The sequence below is a fragment of the Echiichthys vipera genome (genome assembly GCF_963691815.1).
Source record: "Echiichthys vipera genome assembly, chromosome: 8".
Taxonomy (NCBI): Eukaryota; Metazoa; Chordata; class Actinopteri; order Perciformes; family Trachinidae; genus Echiichthys; species Echiichthys vipera.
The window spans coordinates 7,846,951-7,869,415 of record NC_139833.1 but is presented as its reverse complement, the minus strand read 5'-3'; the positions used below and the strand labels follow the sequence as shown (position 1 = coordinate 7,869,415).

General features: G+C 41.8%; 1 protein-coding gene across 2 annotated transcripts; it reads right to left on the bottom strand.

The window, feature by feature from the left end:
* Positions 1–5,979: 5,979 nt before the first annotated feature.
* Positions 5,980–22,226, bottom strand: usf2l (upstream transcription factor 2, c-fos interacting-like). 2 transcript variants are annotated; one of them, XM_083917964.1, is made up of 11 exons: positions 21,979–22,226; positions 21,498–21,535; positions 20,935–21,041; positions 18,795–18,917; positions 17,284–17,437; positions 14,115–14,202; positions 11,843–11,881; positions 9,602–9,660; positions 9,161–9,255; positions 8,942–9,070; positions 5,980–8,059 (listed from the first exon to the last, which is right to left on the bottom strand). In XM_083917964.1, the coding sequence occupies exons 1-11, from the start codon at positions 22,011–22,013 to the stop codon at positions 7,970–7,972; spliced, it is 957 nt and encodes a 318-aa protein (XP_083774090.1). In that variant the 5' UTR covers positions 22,014–22,226; the 3' UTR covers positions 5,980–7,969. The 2 variants fall into 2 exon arrangements, with proteins under 2 accessions (XP_083774090.1, XP_083774091.1); XM_083917965.1 differs by lacking the exon at positions 11,843–11,881.
* Between the last annotated feature and the right edge of the window lie 239 nt (positions 22,227–22,465).

The following is a 22,465-nucleotide window of genomic DNA, read 5'->3' as shown; positions in this document are numbered from 1 at the left end:
TTAGAGTCCTTCCGCTGTCTGACGGTTGAGTATGCAGAGCGTTCTGGTATTTATACACACTTGGGCTTAGTGTTGCCTCATCCCTGCGAGAGGGCCAGCCCATTCCCGTCAGCAGTTACCTAACTCTACTGGGGAAGTTTTGACCTCCTCCCTTCTCCTCTCCACAGTGCTGCAACACTTAGGGAAAATCCTCTGATCCATATTTGATTGATTTGTTGCCCCCCCACTGTCTGTTCAGGAATATCAAATCAACTACAACATGAACTTTTAAATTAAATTACTTTCCGCACACAGAACACATAATTCCACACATGAACAAGCTGCTGCCGGTGGAGACCATCATTGTTTTGCATTCTGCGCTTCATACTAGAAGGGATTTTTTTGACAAATGTGACTTTTTCCTGGAACAAACTGGAGAGAGAGAGCTGGAGATTCCCACTGCAAAGGGCAAGACTGCACGGGTCAGTCTATTGCACGGCTGACTGGGCTGCACTTGTTTCGAAACCCTTCACTGAGGAGAGGGAGCCACTTTGGAATATCCATTGCTCAGTCTAAAGGATGTAATTACAACCTCTCAAATGGAATAATTAGCACCTCGTTTTCAACACATTCAGTTTTTGCATAATACACAGGAACCTGCAGTTGAACCAAATTAAATCCCTTTGAGAGCTGTGGAATAGTAGACAGGATTAAAAATCCTCGATTTGAGAGTCAAGGTGTTTTTAATATGCATTAGTTAAAGATGAATATAATGTGATCAGATGAGGTTCATTATATCTGGACAGAGATTAGTTGCATGATCGGCCCCACAACAAAACAAATCTACGTATATCATGACTTCATGTGCGTGAAACAATCTCTATTTTTTAAACTCGACCTGTATTTAAATATGCCTAAAATACATAACATACAAATGAGAAAGGACAGCTGCTTTTGTTTCATTAAAACACCATCAGTATTTCCTGGCACACAGCGAGTTAACAATTGATGGGTTGATTAATATTTAAAACAGTGTGAATTTAATGGCAATGACATTATAATCACAGAGATTGTTAACAATAGCACAGAGAAACCACAACCCTACAAAAGGGTGAGAATCATTTTTCCTCTTATCACTAAAGCAGCGATGAACGCCCTAAGATTAATTAGCCTGTCGGGGTAAAAAAATAAATAAATTCTATAACAACATCAGGCTGCGAATAACTACAAAAATCAATAACACTGGAAATGAAATAACAAAAAAGGCAAAATAAAGGTAGAAACTGATGAACGGTGGGGCTGTGCAGGCTGATAACATCAAGGGCCATTTGAATTCTCATTATACCTTCAAAGTCTTTCCAGATTGCCTGTTCTGACTCAATTAGTGAAACAACATGCTGCGGGACCCTTGCGTCAGTCTGTCCCGTTCACTGATAACCTCGCTGGCCCGCGTGCTTGCTTTGGGTGACCACAACATCAGTGTCAACAAATACAACCATGAATGGCTCCACGTCTGTTGGAATCTACCCGTGTTTTACTAACAAGAAGGGAGAGCATGACATTATCTTTTAGTTAATGCATTTTGTGTGTGCATGTGTGTGTGTGTGTGTGTGTGTGTGTGTGTGTTTCTGTGTGACGGAAGGACAGAAATGGGCTCTAGTCCATTACTTGAACCAGCGCGTCATGTCCACTCATGATGAACACATGGCATTTAGTTTGCCATGCTTCACTAGGCATGACTCAGTTCATGAGAAATCGGACTATGATACTGGATGACCAGGACAAAAATGTCATTATATCCGGGTTCACTGTGAGTTTGCGATGCATTTGAGAGAAAAAAAGAAACAAGTTCATATAAAAACAGTTAAAAAGAAGGAAAAAAAAGAGCTTTTAGACCTGGGTTTTCCAAGCGTGTGTGGTTTGGCCTGTTTTCCTGAGCATGCGTGTCTCCTATCAGCCGTTGAGGCTATCAGTAGGAATCTTCTGGCCAAACAAAGCCAGGCACCAGCACGGCGGACAGATTCACCTCAGCAGGCGCCACTCTACCTTTTTCTCCTCCTGGTCGAGGGCATTGCCCCCTTCTGTCCCTGTTTCATCATCCTCCTCTGTTCCTGCCCCCCTGTCCATCTCTCCCCCCTTTCCCCTCCTCCTGTCTGTCCCTACCTGCTTTATATGGAGCTGCAAGACGCTCCACAAGTCCAACTCATCTTTTGTCAGCTTGTCTGCTACCAACACTCCTCACCCCCAAAACACAGTCCGATGGTCGGCCCGAGTGTTTACTCTTTTCCCTAAAAGTAGGACACGGAAGGGCCAGTGTGAACGTGTCAATGTGTAAATAAACATGGGAACTTTTAGTAGTTATGGCCTCTATGATCAGGTCCTGCTTCTCAGTGTGAAACAAATGCAACGTCCCCTTTCAGACTCAGGGGGCAGTATGGAGCAGAGGTTGAGTCTAAAAATGGTGACTGTGGGAATTCCCCAATTTGTGTCGATTTAGAAACATGTTACAATCTATTACTGGAACTTACGACAGGGTCAGTCCTAATGCATGTCGAGAATTTACAGAAATTCCCTGAAAAAATTATAATAACAAGAGGATCAACCCATATTTATCTACTTTTCATAAAAATAAGGTAGCTCCAAATACTGTACCCATTGATTTCAGCTGTTTTACGTGTTTTTAGTGCCTGAATTTTTCTTAAATCATTTTAATATATTGTCACAACGCTTTATCTGAGGTAAAAAAAATTTAAAAAGTACTCCGTATTAAGAAATAGAAATACTACAGTGTAGAAATACTCTAAGTTCAACCGTAAATGTAAGGCATTGAAAATCTATTAATAAAAAATAACAATGTGCGAAAGTGTTATCATCTAAACTGACCCCTGCGGAATAAAATATATGGAATAATTGAATCTCCGAACTGGGGGCCTGCTGACTGCATCTACTGTAGGAAACACACTGACTATGAATAAGCAACTCATACAACCACACTTCAAAAAGTCCAAACTATCCCTTCAAGTCAAACATGTCTTTCAACATATACAAACCGCATGTGCCTGTCAGTTGGATCCAAATACTGTAGAATCCAACACAATAGCTGTTAAAAACAACAGCAAAGAGAATCTGCGCTCTCTCCCACCCCCCTCTCTTGACAGCTACAGAATGCACACCTTTGTGCTGATACTGCTATTATGAACCAGACAGATGCGGTGTAGTTATTAATGTAGGCCCAAGAACAATAAGAGTCGGTGTGGTATACAAGGTATGAGGAGCCTTGTATGTCAGATAGAATAAGACTCTTTCTGTCAGGCATTTTTTCGACAAATAACAACCTGCGAGAGAGGGAATGTGAAGCAGGCTGTGGCAGTGGACAATACATGCTCCTGACAGAGTGCTCCTGTAGCTCGCAAAGCACAAAGGTAAGACAAGCCTGCAGGACATGAAACTGCAGCTCTCCAGCAGAATGTGTTGGCCAGCTCGGGCTCAATGAAAATCAGTCAACCATGTGCTTTGGAGGACGTGCCCGAACACAAATTTAAAAAGGTATTTTCAAATTCACATAAAGGATTTTACAGCAGGTGGCTTTGTCCCGCCACCCTCCGGGCAAATGTGGGAACAGACTTTTGCTCAGCGCCGACCAGACACAAGCCACGCTTTCAAATCCATTAGATACGATTTCAGTAATAATAATTTATCACTCAAAGTGGAGACACATTTCGCTCTTCCAATTAATGCTTGCATTAATCCTGAGTGAGTTATCTGCACTGAGAGGTAAAAGTGGCATTCCCTGGTATTCGCTTAATTTGTGAGAGAAGAAATCTGTGTGTCATTTTAGATTGTTTTTGTCCTGACCGTTTTTTTCATTTCTGGTTATCTTTGGAGAGCTTTTACAGGTCTGGGGTGAGAGAGGCAGACAGACAGACATACGGAGTGGTATGTCCCAATCAGAGAGGTACGTAGGATCAGAGATCAGCCACTTCAAACAGAGACAGGGACACACGGACGCCTGGCTGGCTATAGCTCTGTGTGTTTTAACTGGCAGCTGACAGGCCTGGAGACACTGGAGGGGGCCTTCAAGACAAAACCGAGGTAAATCTAACACATATAGGGCCGGCCTAATGAATAGATAATGAGTCTGTACATTTACAAATGGTTTAGGCTTGTGCAGCACCCCAGTCTGCACTTAAAAGATTATCCAAATCATGGCTGCTCCCTCTGTAGGAGCAGCCGAATGATGCTTAAATGCCTTGACCTGCAAAGTCAAACTCAATCTCACTGAGGGCTTAGATGCTCCTTTTATCTGCCATTGATCTTTCTCACCCAAGGTGCCCTCTGTGTGTTCTAACTACTCACTGGTTTCAATTTTACCAGTGTGGTAATCAATCGATCAGATTAACTATACGCAGTGGTTCTTTCTTCAAGAGAGCATAAAAAAACAGAATGTGTTAAAGTGTTACATCTACAAAATACATATTCACGCTGATTGATTGAGCATCTATGGAGAATACCTACCTCTGACTGATTTGTGTCCATTTTCAAAGGGGTCGGACTCAGGACCCTCGATTTGTGGCTATTTAAAATAATTATGTTGAATGTCTGTTTGCACACGGGTGATAATAGTTACACTGCAGTAATTCAGCTATCTATTGTATACCTGCCTCACTCACCCCCTGCCTCCTATTAATAGTATAAAGAGTGATAATGTACATAGCGGCGGAAGGTTGTGATGGATTAATGGGTCAAACACAGGAATTATACCCAGGACAATCTGGTTTGAGTGCTGTGAGAAATCTAATTTAACCATAGACTGTATAAAAAATGGACGTAGCCTCTCCATCGAGGCACGTTCTATTTACTTGATCCAATCGTACTCGCCCCTGGGAGTCGCCATCTTGTCAGATCTTGACTCCTCCTCATTTCCTCTTACCAAAAACTGGCATTGATGTGACGTTGGGGGGAGGGCGATACTTCCATCTTGTTGACGTATACTTGACGTATACCGAGTTAGCAACATTAGCACCACCGCCCGGGAGCTAGGCTAACACGACACGTTAATAGATTTTCTTCCGGGGACCAGGAGGGAATGGGAGTCTTTTTTTTTTATTTCCCATGTCTCTAGCGGAGATTACACCAGCTTTGCGAGTCAAGTACAGGAACTCCTGTGTCTAAACATACAGTCTACAATGTTTTTTTGTACCAGGCCTTAAACAGGTTTAATCATGCTGTGAAAAAGCCTGTTTAACATGGGGGTCAATGAGAAACTGCTCTATTTTGCAGACAGCTCCTAGTGGACAATCGGAGAACTGCAGTTTTTGGCACTTCCATATTGGATCAACCAGGAAGTCGCTGTGGTGGGGGCTTGATTTTAACACTTAGCTGACTTTTTATTTTCTCATTCTGGTTAGGTTTATGCAACTAAAATTTCACAGCAAGTAGCATCGTTGGCTACTGACACCTTGGTGCAAATAGCATCTGCATTAAATGTATCATGGACCATCTGTAAGTGAAGAGCCAATCAGTATCCAATATATCCAGAGTACATGTGTAAAATTTAGATTTGTTCAAGTATGGCAGCCAATCTCAGATGACCACACCAAGATGAAATGTCTGGGCTCATCTTAAAGTAGCAACAAGGAGTTATATGAAAGTATGGATTTAGTACTGATACCTCTACATGACCTACGTAAGAAAGACAAAACCGCCAGCGACAAGATTGGCTATTTCTATATGCTCTAATTATTCTGTCACCATCATCAGTCATTTGGTAAATAGTTTGGTTGATTGAATGAAACAGTACAATATGTTTAGGTGGAAATGGGTGATGAGTACTGAGCAATTTGTCTGACGCCAAGATGTATGAAGTAAACCCACTGTAAATCTAATATACGATATCCTGCTACAAATGGACGAAACTTGACAGAGATAATAAAGCACTGACGTTTGTCCCGTAGAAGGACAATGAGGCATAAACAAAGTCCAGAAAGGTTGTTAGCAAGTGAAAGTTTTATTTTCCACCATTTTACTTAGAAAAGATGTCTTAGAATCTAACCTGAGAACAGTGAGGCTGCTACAGCGAGAAAAGGAGCCTTTTTCTTTCTTTCTTTTGCCATTTCAAAAAAAGAATTAGCCACGAGTGACCTTTCATTTATGAACATCCGTCTTCCAAAGCATTATTCATGTCTTCACATTCACATTCTCTGCTCTCACTGAGGTGTAAAAAAAAAAAAAAAAAAAACTTCTACAAAACATCTATCATTCAACTTTGGCTAGGAGCCTCGTTTGATAGATCAGACACTTGCACTATCCATATCAGGTTTGAATCTAGCAGTATAGCAGAACAGCACTTTCAAAGCATAAGCTGTTAACTTGCAGAGTGTGAGATATTAAAATGTGATAGTCTGCCTGGTTGTGCCAGGGGTCTGAGTGTTGGTTTTGCATTGCTGGATCCTGAGCTGTTGACACAGGGAGACGCTATCGCACGCTAATAAGTGGCTACCAAGTTTGATATCTCTCTTTCCACTTTCACTCACATCGCCCGGAGCAGAACAAAAATGAATATCATGTATATTCACAAAATCATCAACGATGTTAATATTGGCCTTTTTCTGTTCGTACAGCCAAATTACAGTTTGCTTATTGTTCGCCCGAGTGGGTGGAGAAATATGCGAGATCATTTCCAAGTCTCCCTGCTTTCAAACTATTCCTTAATTTCAGGGAGATCGAGTCGGGCTCGACTCAGAAGTGCAACACAGAATTTCTGTGTACTCCTTTTCCATAGTGAGCAGAGCGAGTCTTTGAGTGCTGCTCTCCAGGGTGCCTCCCCCCCTTGTGCGTTGAGCTGCATTTGAAGTGTTGCAATACCAAAATAGAGCAAACAGCTTGAAATGAAACATGTGGGGATTATTCGTACACGTACTGAGACAACGGTAAACCAAATGAACAAAAGATGAAAATAAAACCCACTGTATCTGTGTATAGTTTGGCACAAGTTGGAATTTGCACCTCACCCCTCTCCGGTCCACAATCCAGCGCACTGGGTTTGTTAATCGTATACATGTTCCACACTTGTACATCTCATTTTTAGCATTTGAACAGTTGATTTTGTTGACTCTTGAGTTGTTTTTCTAGTTAAGCAAATGCCCAACAATTCAAGTATACCACATTTTTTTTTTTTTTTAAATAAAGCTCCAAGATTGCACACACACTTCCTGGTAACTATAGTGACAAAGGGCCAACATGGACTTAATGAGTTATTGATTGTTTACTCCCAGAGATAATCTGCTCTAACATTCTGTAACATCTGTATTAACACATGACAAGTCGTATTTACATAAACCAGCCCAGAAGCAGAGGCCAGCACAGCTCCTTGTTTGTCTTTGGGTGTAGGTACACTGTGTGTCACATTATTTCCGTCTGTAGGATCACAATGCTTTGCATACTCTGAATTTTCAGTGAAAAACATCAATCTGCTTCTCTCGGGTGAATGAGCTTCAGTGTAACTGGTCTCCATCAAGACTTCTGTCAGCGAGCGCACTAATAAATTAAAGCAGCTAAAAACAACATATTAATACAGAACTCAAAAACACAAACACAATAAAAGCATGAACTAAATCCAAATCAATAATGCGAGGGAAAAAAATACACTGGCAGGGGACAAAATCAAATGACAAACATCATAGTCCGTGAGTGAGGCTACATAAATACAAAACGAGGAAGTTCAGCAGAGGTTCTCTTTCATAGCTAGTGCTCGTAAAGCACTCTGATGGTGGTGAGTGGGCAACTTTTCTTGGAGCACATCTGAGTTGTAGCGGGTGGTTATCTCAATAGGATTGCAACAGTCAAGTATAGCCAAAATTGGCCGGTGAAGGGTTCCCAGGAAAGGATGCATTCACTAAGTCCTTTTTTCTCCATCATCGCGCCTTTTTTCCCGACGTGTCGTTTGTATGTCTGAGTGGCGGCGCCCCTCTCTGTTCTTTTTGCCTCTCCTTCACTGCGGCGGTGTCTCTCCGACCATCTCGATGCCGTGCTGCTGGAGTTGTGCTCGGAGCAAAGCGTTCTCATTCTTCAGCTCTTCAATCTTAAGAACAACAACAAAAAAAAGAAGTCATTATCACATCTTTATCCCTGTGGCAGCTAAATATAGCTCCAAGTTTACAGACCAAACTTTTTTTTCCCGTTTGAAGACTTGAGAGTGCTGGGCTGCGTGTAATATACACACAAGGCTATTCAATCCCAGCGATTAAAGAGTAGTGTGCAGCCCTTTTCAAAGACATCGCTGTGCAAACCAACTGGTTTATCAAATCTCGAGGTATGTCATCTATGCTACATTTCCCTTGGGTGAATCCCAAATTCTCTACCTCCCCACTGAGGGACTGAGGAAAGGATATTGTGCAGAATACGAATATATTACCGAGAGCCTCACAGACCTGGGATTCAATAGGGAGATATGGCAGCCTCGGAGCTGCAATATCTCACAATGCTTTGAGTACATTAGCATGCAGTTAGTTCTCACACAACCCCTGTGTATACCATTCCCGCAGTCTCTCTCAAAGCGCTGATTTCAGGTAACACATCTCATTACATAAGCGCAACCTCTTTTGATCCTTTTTGTCAGGCTGTGATGATCAGCTACACAGGCTGAAGTCTGCCTCGGGGGGGTTTGTTTTGGAGGAATTAAGATGTATATGGGGCTCGGTGTATTTCATGCATCTGAGACTTTAACTGGCAGGATGTTGCAGCACACTCAAAAAGCAAATTAATCGATTCAGTGCAGTGGAAATCTTCCCAGACACATGTGCATCCCACTATGGCGGCCTTGTTATACGTGACCATTTATCTGCTCCACCCAGCCACCTCAAAGGTAGATTTTAACATTGTCATTCATGGGACTTCTTTCACTATTAAGGTCCTGGAGACTTCACTGGATGCCCCTATTTGTAGGCTAACAGCATAGTCATACCTGCTGCCTGCACAACTCATTGTCCACTTGTATCCTCTCCACTTCCTTCAGACTCTCCTGCAGTCGCTGGTTGCTTTGCCTCAGCTCACGGATGTAGTCACAAGCTTTAGACAGGATGCCACCTTTGCTCTGGAAGGACAGGGACGATCGGTGACCATTAAGAACAGAAACGTCAGGGAAAGGTTAGCGGCGGTACAGAGTCAAAGTAAGACTGCTTACTGCTCCAGTCTTGGTGCTGTCCATATTGCAGTCTGGGATGATCTTGGAAAGCGTGACGATCCAGTTGTTGATCTTGTCTCTTCGCCGCCTCTCCACTAATGGAATATTTCATTAAAAAAAGGGTTTAAAACTATTAATCCTGGTTTATTCTTTTTAGATAGACAGATCAGATTTAATTCCGGTTTAAAGAACCAGGTTCTGATTTCCTACATCTTGTCATTTCAGTGGCCAAATACTGCCCCCGACTTTGACGGCTCAACAGCACCCTTTAGTGGCCGCTTCGTAAACAGAAGTTATCTATGCCTAATAGAATATTTTGACAGGGCTTGGTGATTTTCTTTTTTCATCAAAAAAAGAAAAAATGCCCGATTTAGGCACCACACTGCATTGTGTTGCACCGCCTGATGAAATGGAAAGCCAGAATCATTGCTAATTACCCACCTTCATTATGTTGCGCTCTTCTCCTTTCATCTCTCGGTGTTCTCGGCCCATCCATTTTCCTGCAGACAGAGAGGAAATAAAACACTTTTCACATCTCCCATCTCTGGCTACCCTACAATCAGGAACAAATCCAATCCAATCCTCCAAATTCACCTAATCCTGTGCCTATTGAAAACAATTTTTCACTGTTATCTTTAAAGTCACGCCTTTTTGTAATCACAGCCCCTTCCAGTATGCTATTTAAAAAGGAGCCTCTGAAGTTGTGCCTTTGGTAGCAATACTGAAAGATGTGTAGCCCTATGATGCTGGATATACAGCCCTGATGCCCCGAAGCTGGGCTGCCTTGACTGGAATACTGAGACACATTCAACCTTCTTATTCTTGCGATTCCTGTCCTCTTTCCAGGTGTGGCCCGAAGGGAGCTCTCAGCTTTATTATGCTGTGAAATTATAACACTGTAAAAAAAAAAACAGATGCTGTCTATTGGAGTCTGGGCTTACACCTAATGACACAACTGTCTCTTGTCTGTGTCCTCCCTTAGGTATTCTGTTAATTAAGTCCCTGAGACGTGACAGGGAGACTTATCCAACCACCCGCCGCAGCGTGAACAGGCCAATAACACACTCATATAATCATATAGGTGACCTACTGAATATCTCAATCAGGTTTCCGCCTCACTAATGGAAAAGACTTTAGAGGTTTTCAAAGGGACTCTGGAGGGTTTTAACAGAGGCTCAGTGAATGGAAGTGGAAAAAAAAAAGACATTAGTTATTTCATTAGTTAACAAAAAAAGATCACATAGGTTAGACTGAATCTGTGGGATTTGGTTAAAGAGGTAGTTCTGAGATACAGTAGTTTGGGGGAATTGTTACTGTTTGACAGAAACTAATAAAAGCCTTAAGGCAGACTTTTCTTTGTATATTTGGTGCAGTCTGAAGTCAAACAGCAATATTAGGCTATCTTGGCTCAATTGCTGAATTTCTATCGGATCGAACAACATAATCATGATCCCATAAGCATCCAGGAATTGAGTGAATCCAAGCATGTAAAATAAATGGCCTTTCCCTCGCGGTCTCAGACTTTGAAAACCCCTGGACTAAACAATTAATACTTCACTCAGTGCACAAAGAAACATAATGTAACTATTACTTATTGGCTGCATTTTTGCTTAACAATGTCCTGTGAGGTCATTCTTGTTCCTTGTATGTCCCTCTACGACTCTTTATTCTCCAGCAGTACATTTGTGACCCATCAACACAACTTGGCTGCTGATATCTCTGTTTGAGATAGTCAGCCAAGCCAAACTGCGGTCTCTCTCGTATCTCAACGCATCTTAATGGGATTTCAGCTGTATAATGGATTCAGTCCAACCGTACTCTTAGGCATAGTGTCAAAAAATGTGGATGACTGTATGAATAACTAAATGTACAGGCATAGAGAAACGTCTCTTCCCTCCCGTTTTAACACCTAATCTGAGTGCTCCTGAGAATTATTGCTGCCGGAGAAAGTCTAGAAAATGAGCGGTACACAACCCCGCTGCTGAATTGCTTTATCCTTACAAAGTCTTATATTGATCCTCGAAAGAGAAATGCAATTGTCACTCCCTCTGCCCTCCCCTATCATTAGGTTGCAGTATTACACCGAGCCAGGGCCTGGACGCTGAGGCAGTTAAGTGTACATGGAGATACGAGCGACTGCAGCTTCTCTCAATAGATCATACAAACAAAGATGAGCCTTAACGACAATTTACCGCTTCTGTGCCAACAGTCACGTAGAAGAGATTGACACACACACGTATGTCCCAGTATTCCTGTCACATCTACAAAAAAAAATACACCTTTTATGAGCTGACAAGAAAAAACTGTTAATGACTTAGTCGAAACTAGGCAAAATGAGAATAAAACTCAAACAATTAAAACAGAGGACACTTTGGAAGTGATACTTAAATAAAAGTGTGGAACAATGACCTCATTTTTTTTTAAAAGTCCTAATGGAGAAACAAGTTTGCCACAAGCACAACTAACAACAATGGATCGGGGTCAGCACTGAAGGAACGCTACATCTGTGTCAAACACATCCGGAGCAGGGAGAATCACGGGGGACTTATGGGAGGGGTGGAGGGGTGGAGGGGTGAGTGGGATAGAGGTTTTTGTGCTTCTTCTCTCTTCTTGTGATCTAATTTGATTGGTTCATTTGCTGTGAAAAAAAAAAAGAAGTAGAAATGTGGAATCTGTCCTCACCAGTTTAAACCTTCATGCTGCAGCAGCTCGTTTTCATCTCTGCGAACGGCAGATAGGGTGGGAAATTTTTATTCACTTTACTCACATGTCAACGATAATGTCACTGTTCATTAGGTCACGCCTAAATATAACTCTGAAGGTGTATGTCAAAAATCATAAATTATTCATGTAAGAAGAAATAAATAGAAACAAACATATTGCAGATAGAGATAGAGGTAGAGTGGAGAGAGAGAGAGAGGGAGAGAAAGAACAAAAAAAAAACAATACACTTTGTATTTCAACACATGGCAATGCAGTCGTACACCACTACAAAGCTTGTTCCTTACTCTTGACTGGAGCGCAGTCTGTTGTACGCTGTGAATATCAAGCAACATCAAAAGCGGCAGAGCTGCTGCCAAATTTAAGGCGGATCTACAACTCCCTGTAATGCAGCCCACAACAAAGGAGCTTAACTCTTTGAGGAATTTAAAGTTCTAGAAAAATCACATAAGCAGTCAAATAATATGCTGTTTCACCCAAACTGACAAATGATAAATGGAAGGAAGAGGCCGTTAGTGTGGTGTCGGTCTCCTGTGTGTTTGTGTTTGTGTGTGTGTGTGTGTGTGTGTGTGTGTGTGTGTGTGTGTGTGTTTTATGATAACGTTCATAACGAGGAGATAAACGGGAGCTGATGTGCTAACAACTGGTCATTCCTTATAGGTGCTCCAGCTGAAAACTAAAATAACTTAAAGGTTAAGTAAAAGCCTGGTGTTGAATGGAGGGATATTCACTTAGGTCAGTGCTAACTTAATTTTAAATTATGGGTCATGTGTTTATTTTGGGTTACCAAATGAGCTGTGGTGTGGCCTTTACTAAACAAGGATAAAACATAGTTAGAGGACCTTAAAGAAAATTGCATTCCTCAGCACTGCGGCTCATGTGTCAAGTGAACTCTCATTATAGGCCAGAACAAGGCTGGGAGCGTGCAACTAAAACGACAAGTCAATTTCGTCTTTGCTCATGTGAGCCTGCTGATGATCTTAATAACGGCAATCACCAGCATGTGGCTAACAGTTGGAGAGAGTCTTTTTGATGTGTGATTATAATGACGCATGTTGTGAATTTTAGGGATAAACAACATAAGAAGGCTTTGGAAGAGGTGAAAAAGGCAGGATGGTGCTCAAGTAAAATAAAGATCCTTAATATAAACTCAACCTTCACAGCAAACTCGGGAGAGAGCCGGGAAAGACTCCCTGGGCAGTGCTGACGTGTTGTGAAAGAAAACAACTGCAGTAGCATTTCATGTTGTCGAGCTTCTTGAAACTTATTTTATGGTCATATCCATATAATCATCGATCGACCCGGTCGATCTCAACTTGGTGGTTCAGATACACTGGTTTTGCTGCTCTCTCTCCCTCAGCATCTCTGGTAAACACCAAATCCCTGCACATTTCCCAGCCATTTAACTCCCTCCACCTCCCCAGCTTCCTCCTGCATTAGCATTTAGATTTGTCAATTCAGCATGCTTTGTTCTCGTCGTGCTGATGTTGATTTAAGTGTCGCACTTCTCGGGCTTTGCCAGGTGGGGTTTCATAATCTAAAATTCAGTCAAGCTTTTGGGGATTTGTTCTGGAGCGTCACAAGCTCAGATGCATGTTATTCTTGTAATAAATGGTTAAAGGTCCCATATTATGCTCATTTTCAGGCTCATGCTTGTCATTTGGGTTTCTATTAGAACAGGTGTACATGCTTTAATGTTCAAAAAGCACCTTAGTTGTCTCATGCTGTCTGTCCGAATAGATCTGTATTCACTCTCTGTCTCTGCAGGGCAGCCGGGCAATGACTGTAATGGCACTGACGGCTCGATCAAAGGTTTCTGAACGTGGGCTTTTTTTTGTAGATTTCTCTGTGGATTGAGTGTTTTGATGCTTTCATAGTATTTATATGTCACCTCAACCTGCTTTATTATTTAAAAAAAAAAGACATGAAATCTCTGCAATTTCCCAGCTTGGGATCAATAAAGTATTTCTATTCTATTCTATACGGCACCTTTAAAACCATGAGAAAGACATCATGTGTCATTTGTTCCACTTTTAAACTGAAACTAAAATTCAGGACTTGTCTGCTAAAACCACCAAATGGCCTACTTCTAGAGGTTTTCCGTGGAAGATAACAATAGTGTTTTACAAGAACTGTCCAGGGGTAGATTGTTTTCAGAAATAGCTGCACCCCAGACTGCAATATTAATGGCGTCTGCTTTTCCCAGACAGCGACTATTAGAGCTGATACTCACGCAGGGTAGGGCTGTGTGCGTGGTGCGATGGTTCGTTGTGTGCCTGTCTGAATGACATCAGGGGGGGTCATCATCACATAAAACTGACCTGTGGAAGACATGGCAGGAAAAAGACAGAGAGGCATTGGCCATAAAATACTTTTGTTTTGTTCTAATGAAATATCTCACAACAAATAAAAGAATGTTTGCACTAAAAAAAAAAAACACGCATCACACCCCAAATCCTCATGGACATGCACAAAACAACACTTATTAGGAATAAACAACACCGCTGGAAGCTCTCTTCTGTAGAATCAACATGTAGACATAAAAAAAACGTCAAGACACACTCTTCCCCCCCAGCTCCCGAGACACTCGCAACAAAAACCTATAATTTACATTTCTGAGAGAAAAGTGCATCCAGTAAATGTACTACTGTTACTGTGAATGATGTGCTCTGATTAAATTTTGATATTACTTATTATCCAGGCTCGCATCTTGCTTTCTGTAGGCGTATCAGTCTCTCCTCTCTGACTGGACGTGCGTCACTCACACTGAAACTGAAACTTAAATAATATGGGTGCAGAATAGCTACAATGTAATGGTGGAGTCCTGTCCACCATTACAAACAATTACGGATCTCTGTCATCTTATCAATCGTGAAACTCATTTGGCCAGAAATAAGTGTGCTCCATAGACAAAAGGATGAAAATATGTCAGTTCGTAACTGTATAATAGCTCTCTCGCTTTCACTGTGTGTAAGTGACAGCCGGCAAGGCAGAGACTACACACAGCAGTGATGTGTGAGTCGACCCACAGTCAGATCAAAAAGTCACAAAGCAGCGTTCCCGAGTAGCCTGCCTTATTAGTACATTACAGAAACAATAGTCCACCTTCTCTACACCTCTCTTTTTGTCCCTCTATCACACACTCTAGTGCAGGACAGTGGCCCTCCAGGACAGGAATTGCCCACCCCTGTTCTAGTGGCTAATTAGCAGTGCGGATTGACAAGCACGCAGAGTCTATCTGTCTGTCTCTGTGTGTTTCTGTGTGTGTGTGTGTGTGTGTGTGTGTGTGTGTGTGTGTGTGTGTGTGTGTGTGTGTGTGTGTGTGTGTGTGTGTGTGTGTGTGTGTGTGTGTGTGTGTGTGTGTGTGTGTGTGTGTGTCATTCTGTCTCTCCATAAAATCCAGGTCAGTTTCAACTGAATTTCAACATACTAGGGGAGTCACAACTTCAAGTATAGCAGTCATATCACAATTGATACAATGTAGCCTTTCCTTTCGTTTTAAAGATCATTTGAATATATGAATGACAGCTGTTAGGGCGTAAAGCCAACGATCACTTGCTCAAGACTCCCCACCCCTGGATCCATTCTTGCTAGAATGTGGTTCATTGCCAAAGCCCCGTGCACTATCCTCCCCTATCCCCTTAACCTCTTGTGATGGCAGCTTGTAAAGCACTCTCCACCTGCGCCCTCCAGTGCACTCCTCAGCCAGTATATCACGCCTGCTTAAACTGCCCCAGGCTCATAGAAAAGAAAGGCAGCTGCCCAATTCCTCCTATAAGGCAAAGAAACCTTGTGGACTTTTTCCCCTTCTGTGGCATCACCAGGTAGCCACTCATAACACCACAAAGAAAAAATGTGATGCAAGTACAACGCACAAAATGCACACTGGGAGAGAGACAGGTAGGGTGTGTGGATGTGCTGCATTGCATGAAAATCAGAGTGGTAATGGATGAAATGCAAAAAAAAAAAAGATTCAGGGAAAGCTCCCTCACTGCAGGAACACAAAAGCCTTGAATGAGTGTGACTAAACTGTATTGTTCAGCTGAAAAAGATATTCTAGGTTTATTATTTTGCTATGAGCTTCATAACTAACAGGCAAGGTAGATGGTGTACTACTATGAGATACTGTAGTGCTGTGTGCTAGTACTTGGATGAAATGTGTGTAGCATTACTGAAACAAACGTGAGTTAAACTGTTTATTAGCGATTATAAGCTACATTTGTTTCGGGGCCAGCTTTGCTAAACTATTCATTAATTGTTTACGTTTTTTTTCCAAGCAAAATGCCAAATGCTCTCTGGTGAGAGAGGACTTGCTGCTGTTTTTGTCCTAATATGACAGTCATTTGAATATCTACTGCTTCTGCAGTTGGCCGCACATTGAATAATATGTGCGGCCAACTGCAGAAACAGTAGATTCACAGTTTAAACTAAATATTCATCAATAATGAAAATAATCATTAGTTGCAGCCCTAGACTCATATATTACCACTGACCCCAATTCTATTACTATGGCCACGGGCATATCTTGCTCTTTTAAAAAAGGAGTAACTAAAATACAACATCAACTAATGCAGCCGGTCCTCAGGCCTCAGTTTCATGCCTGTGCACTAGTCCAGGCCAACAGTGTGGCAGAAAGTACAGACACCAGCCGGAATGCTGGGTAATTAATTACATGTCCACTCATAAACACATCTAAACAACAGCTTGCCAGAGAAAGCATATGCTGGTTGTGTGTATAACAGAACCAGGGAGCTACATCCTGCTCTACAGGTCGACCGAGCTCTGACCACCCTCATTGACAGTCCCCCAGCCTCGTCTGGATCGCCACCATGAAAGCGCAAGGACATTTAGTACAGCCAGACGACGACATATGGCAGTAAAGAGGAGGAGAAGCAGAGTGGGTGGACATGTGACATGAAGCGCACGGTAAACATGATCAGCGTAACTAACTTCATTCTGGCCTCTGATAACATTTGTCCTGTGTCATTTACAAGCTGTTAAAGAAAGCATATTTCATCCTTCACGACAATGTTTCTGACATGGGATATTATACTGAACATAATATGTTGCTGGGGGAGTCTTCCATTGTTCAAAAACCCTTTAAATACCCTTCAATACTCATTTTTCAAAAATGCTGAGGAGATTCTATGTCTACCTGTATCACTAATCCTATTTTAATGACATTATTTGGCAAAAAGGGCCACATCATTTATAATCTAGAGTACTTTGTATGGCCCTATTTTCTTTCCCATCTTGGTTCATTTACAACCACAGAAAAGGGGCAGATGTTCTCTCATTACAGTACTCAATGTACATCTGCTTGCTAAGGGGCTAATTAAGCCTTTATTTTTAGTGACACTGTGGTAAGTTTAAACCCAAATTAAGTGTGAGAACTGACTCACCCCCTGCTTGTGTGAGAGTGGGGTCCGCGGCGGCCTGCACAGACACAGTCCCGTCACTCACCGCGGTCGCGGGGAAGTAAGCGAAGCGCGTCTCCCCTCCCACCGCCTCTCCTGCTGGGCTTCCTCCATTACTGAAAGGGTTTTGGATCACAGCCTGTGACACATAAGAGAGACAGAGGAGAGGCTTGAACAAGTCGCAATGGAGCAGACACAGCAGGTAAACGCACACCTCAGTCTTTGTCAGACTCAATACTGGAATCCCCTCTAGACCCCCCAAGCAAGACACAGTGTGGGTTGACAGCTGGGATGAAGAGAAGCGAAAGAAGTAGCAGTGATCTTGTTAGCAGAGATAATGGGAAGGTCAGTGAAGCCGTCAGTGTACCAAAAACAAAAACAAATTTGATATGTTCTTACAAGTGTAACTGTGTGTTTTTATTTGATATGACTATGAACATTGTTAACCTGACTCTCGCCACATGAATTTCGTTCTGCCTTGATTCACTCAAACATAGAAAAATCCATGCATATGATTGGATAAACCACTTGTCCGTCATCTTTACCACTCACGTTGAAATCAACCTTTGACACGGGTGAGAGCGATGAAAGGGAAAAGTCAAACCCAGTTGGGAGAAGGGCGTGCCAACAAAAGCCTTTAGAGCCGTTCTCTGGTGTTCTTTTAAAGTAGAAGTATTTGCTTGATTGGACGACACGGATGAAATAGCAGCAATGATGTTGACGCCTGCTTCCTCGATGCGAGCCGCCATTGTTGTCTGACTCACAGCAACAGTCGCTTCTCTGCTACCTCACATCTATAGAACCCTCGCCCGAGGTCCTGATTGCCTCCACCACCTGAAATCACTTTCCTATGGAGCAGTCCTAGAAGGTTGAGTGGAGCTAGGCAGAGTCGAGGCGGAAACAAGGCAAAATGAAATGCATCTGGCAAGAGTCAGGTTGTGCCTTACTCTGAAACTGTCTTTTTAATCTCTGCGAGTAGCTCTGTGTTGGGCGGACATCATGCTCGGAAACATGCTTTATACTGATTTGCTAGTCTGCCAAGTTTAGAGAGAATTACCTACACCTGCAACTTTAACAACAAAAGCAATCTGTCAGCCAGTACAATGGTACATCTCTTTCTTGTGTTCTTGAAAACATTTGTTTTATGGCATGAGGGACATCAGGATGTGCATACAAAGACGATACCTGTTGGTCTGATAGATCTATTGTTGGTTTAAATTTCAGACTGAATAACAACAGGGTTTGTGCAGCTTTTTCTGAAGAAGAATAAAATTCAAGAACGTTCAAGGTAAACCAAAAATGCCCAGGCTCTCAAAGCCTTTATCATCACATCTGGGGATTTTGTCATTTCACATAATCAAAGATGTTTGGTTTACATGAATGATTGTTATATATGAACCTTGAAAATATAACAGTTAAAATAAAGCATTTTCCAAACTGTGTAATAAGAACAGTGGGTTATCTTTGATCACTTAAGAAGGGGGAGATTTTGATACCTGAGCTACAGCCTGAGGAGCCCCGGTGAAGGCGGCTGTGGAGACGACGCTCACTGCCCCTCCCCCATCGTCTCTTCCCTCAAGATGCTGGTGGTCGGTCACCTGAACGACACGGTACGTCACCTGCAAGGTGGAGAAACAAACACAGGTGAATGAGAGGAAAACAGACAGAGCAACCTGTTATGGCGTTCACTACTGTACGTACTGTGTCCAAAATCAAACCATTACCTGACTTGTGGATGCCTTCAACAAATCTTTTGCTTCAGTAAATCTGAGCCTAGTGTCTGACATTATAGTCCTTATCGCAGTCGTGCATTTATCTCAATTCAGCTCAGGCACATTCTGAAGCATAAGCATATTGTAACTCTTTCAATTTGCTTATGCTTCAGAATGTGCCTGATTCAATTTTAAAAAACGAGTCAAGAAAATGAACTTGTTTGTCCCAAGAATCAGTATTTGTATCCCTCCATCATGTGACTCTCCTCCTGACTGACATGTGACAGGGTTCCCATGCCAATCCCAGACCAGACTGGAATCACATGATCGCTCACACTCGCCTTGTTTATGCCAAATGAGCAACATGGATCAATGACTCGATTTCCTCCGGTGGAAATCCATCCCAATAAAGATAAACCAACTTGATTATTACACATTTACTTTTTTCCCAGTTAATTACTTTGCATCACTGTCCCACCGTCCATCACCGATCACCGCCGGAGTAAATACCACGTTATTGGACGGCAAGGAGACTCTTGACAAAGGTCACAGTCAATCATGGGACTAGAAGAAGAACACCACACATTCCCTTCAGGCAACTTGGAGCCTGCTATCCTCCTGACTTGTTTTTGGATTACAGGAGGGAGCCAAAACATCCAGAGGAAACACACAATAACATAATGAGATAGCGCAACCGTACACAGACGACACTGTTTGCGAGAGGAGCTCAGGTTTTTCTCCCTGTGAAGCGAAAGCGCTTCCACCAAAACACTCAGTATCACAAAGCCTAAATCACAAACGACACATACATGTGGGGTAAAATGTGGTTAACTAGCGATCATATTATTGATCATTATTATTATTTACATAATTTATTATTTAACACTGTCTCGTTGCTCTGTGCATGCAAGCACATCCTTTCATTGATCCACAGTCATCAATATATAATGTGAAGCTAATATCAGTTGCTCGTTATGTCTCTGCACAAATAGCGCTTGAACGCTTATTCAACCTGTCATCTAAAGTCATTCTGGAGTGTTCTATGTCTTTGTTGAGTGCTAAACAGATGCAATCAATTCAATTCAATTCAATTCAGTTTTATTCATAGTGCCAAATCATAACAAAAGTTATCTCAGGACACACAGACTACAGTAGGTATAGACCACACTTTATGACTTATTTATGATTTACATAGACCCAACAATTCCCCCGTAGAGTACGGTGGCAACAAAAACCTTCCCTATATGCCTTTAGGGTAGTGGTGGATCATAACAAGGTACGTTTACTCCAGTGCTGTACTACAGTATAATTTTGAGGTACTTACTTTCCATTTTATGCTACTTAGCTAGATTTGGGAGGCAAATATTACACTTCTTACTTATGTATTATTTGACAGCTGTAGTTTTGAATTATTTTGCAGATTTAGGTTCTTAAATAAACACATAAATTAATATGTTATTACAGGTGACACATTTAAGCTGGCTTTATCCTGTGTTTTATATGTTGTGTTTCCAGCCTTCTGTTTGAAATGTGTTTTAATGTTTGTAAAGCACTTTGTAGCAGTGCTCTGAAAAGGTGCTATATAAATAAAGTACATTATTTATTAAGTTACCCATGAGTACATAAAGCAGTTAAAAGTACCTCCATCTTTGACAGCTGCAATAATCCAGTAATATAATATTAGATTCTGAAATGGGCCATTCTGAGTACTTTTACTATATTATTATACTTATACTTTTGTGCTTTTACTAAAGTAACATTTCACATGCTGGACTTTTTTACATGTAACAGTGTATGTTTACACCATAGCATTGCTCCTATCTGAATACTTCCACAACTGCATCAGGACAACATTAAGTGCTTATCTGAAAGTGGCATTAAGAAACAACAATCACAAGAAATGCCAAATGCATCAGTGACTTACCTGACCACCCTCAGTGCGGAACTGATATTGTATGTTATGGTCACCGAATGCTGCAGCCTGCTGAACACTGGCTATCGTAACAGCTGTCTGCTCCTCTCCTGTTCCGTCTCAGGGGGGAAAGAGGACAGGAAAAGTAGGTTGTGAGAATGAAAACAAATGAAGACAACTGAGTTTTTGTTAAATTATTGTTATTCGATCTCTTGATTTTGTGATAGTGTATTTTGGATGGGTCAGGATGGATGTGTTTGTATGTTGTGTTTATGCTGGTTGTAGTGTGATCAATTAAGCATGTGTTGTTTATTGTGACTTGTGTTATGTTTCTGCCTTTATGTGTTTTTGTCTAATAAAAAAAGACAACTGAATTCAGCTGCGGAAAACAATACAGGTTCAATTAGCAGTTTAAAAATAAAGTGAAATAAATGCTATGGTTTGTTACACATGTTTATCATAAGACAAATCAGTTTATATGTGTGTTAGAAACCATCCATTGCATACTTTTTTTAATTTACACTGCAGTGCAAGTACCAGGTGTTGTCAACAACAGCTTAGTAAATAAAGCTTACCTTCAGATGCCTGCACCTCTTCTTCTTGCTTGTCTTGGCTGCAAACCAAGATAAACAAAAAAACTCTATTAATGCAATCAGCCTTCATGAGTATTGAGGATTAAAATAAAATGGCGTATATTCACTGACCCTTAGCTGATGGCAGACTTGTGCAAAAATGCAAATGAACCAACAGCACAGTCACAACAATGCTACTGTCCTTAACTTCCCTACCTGGACTGACAGTTGTTTGTGTTTTAATGCTTAGCTTAAGCTAACTAAGCTAACTAATCGTGATCGTGTTGCTAGGATACAACTAGTCAGCTACCCAGCTCACACTGCCCTCCACCTTTCTTTCTAACTTTCTAACTGCCGATTAAATTAGTTTAAACAACAGTTTATTAGTCCAGGCCTCGGTTAGCGTCGTTAACTAGCTATTCCTAATAGCATGTTGTAGCTTAGCTTGTCCCAGTTAGCCATTTTGGCAGGTGTCCTCGGTTACCTTGCGCTGTCCAGACTCTGTTCGAGCATATCCATCAGGGGTTAGAATAAAAAAAACGTGATATTCGGTGTCACAGACGGAGATGGAAGTGCTGATCACGGGAACAAACACTCGGGTCATGTGAGAGAGAGACAGCCCCAGAACACGTGAGGTACGGCTCGGTGTCGAAGTTAAAATGGAGGCCGCTGCTCGCTGCTGCCGCTGTGACCCGAGTTGACTCCGCTCCGCTCGGCTGTGGCGGTGGAGGATCTGAATGCTCACCGGGGAGACCGCGGTCCCCCATTAGCGGCCCACCATAGCGGCCCACACGGCCACCGCAACATCACAGGGTCCTCTCTGTGTTTCTGAGGGGGAGACTTTTTTTTTTTTTTTTTAATGTTTTATGTTTTTAATTTTACTTCTTTTTGGTTTGATTTACAGAAGAACCTTTCAAAATGTTTTGTCAAAAAAATGCAATACTAACTTTTCTATTGTTGTATTTGTTTGT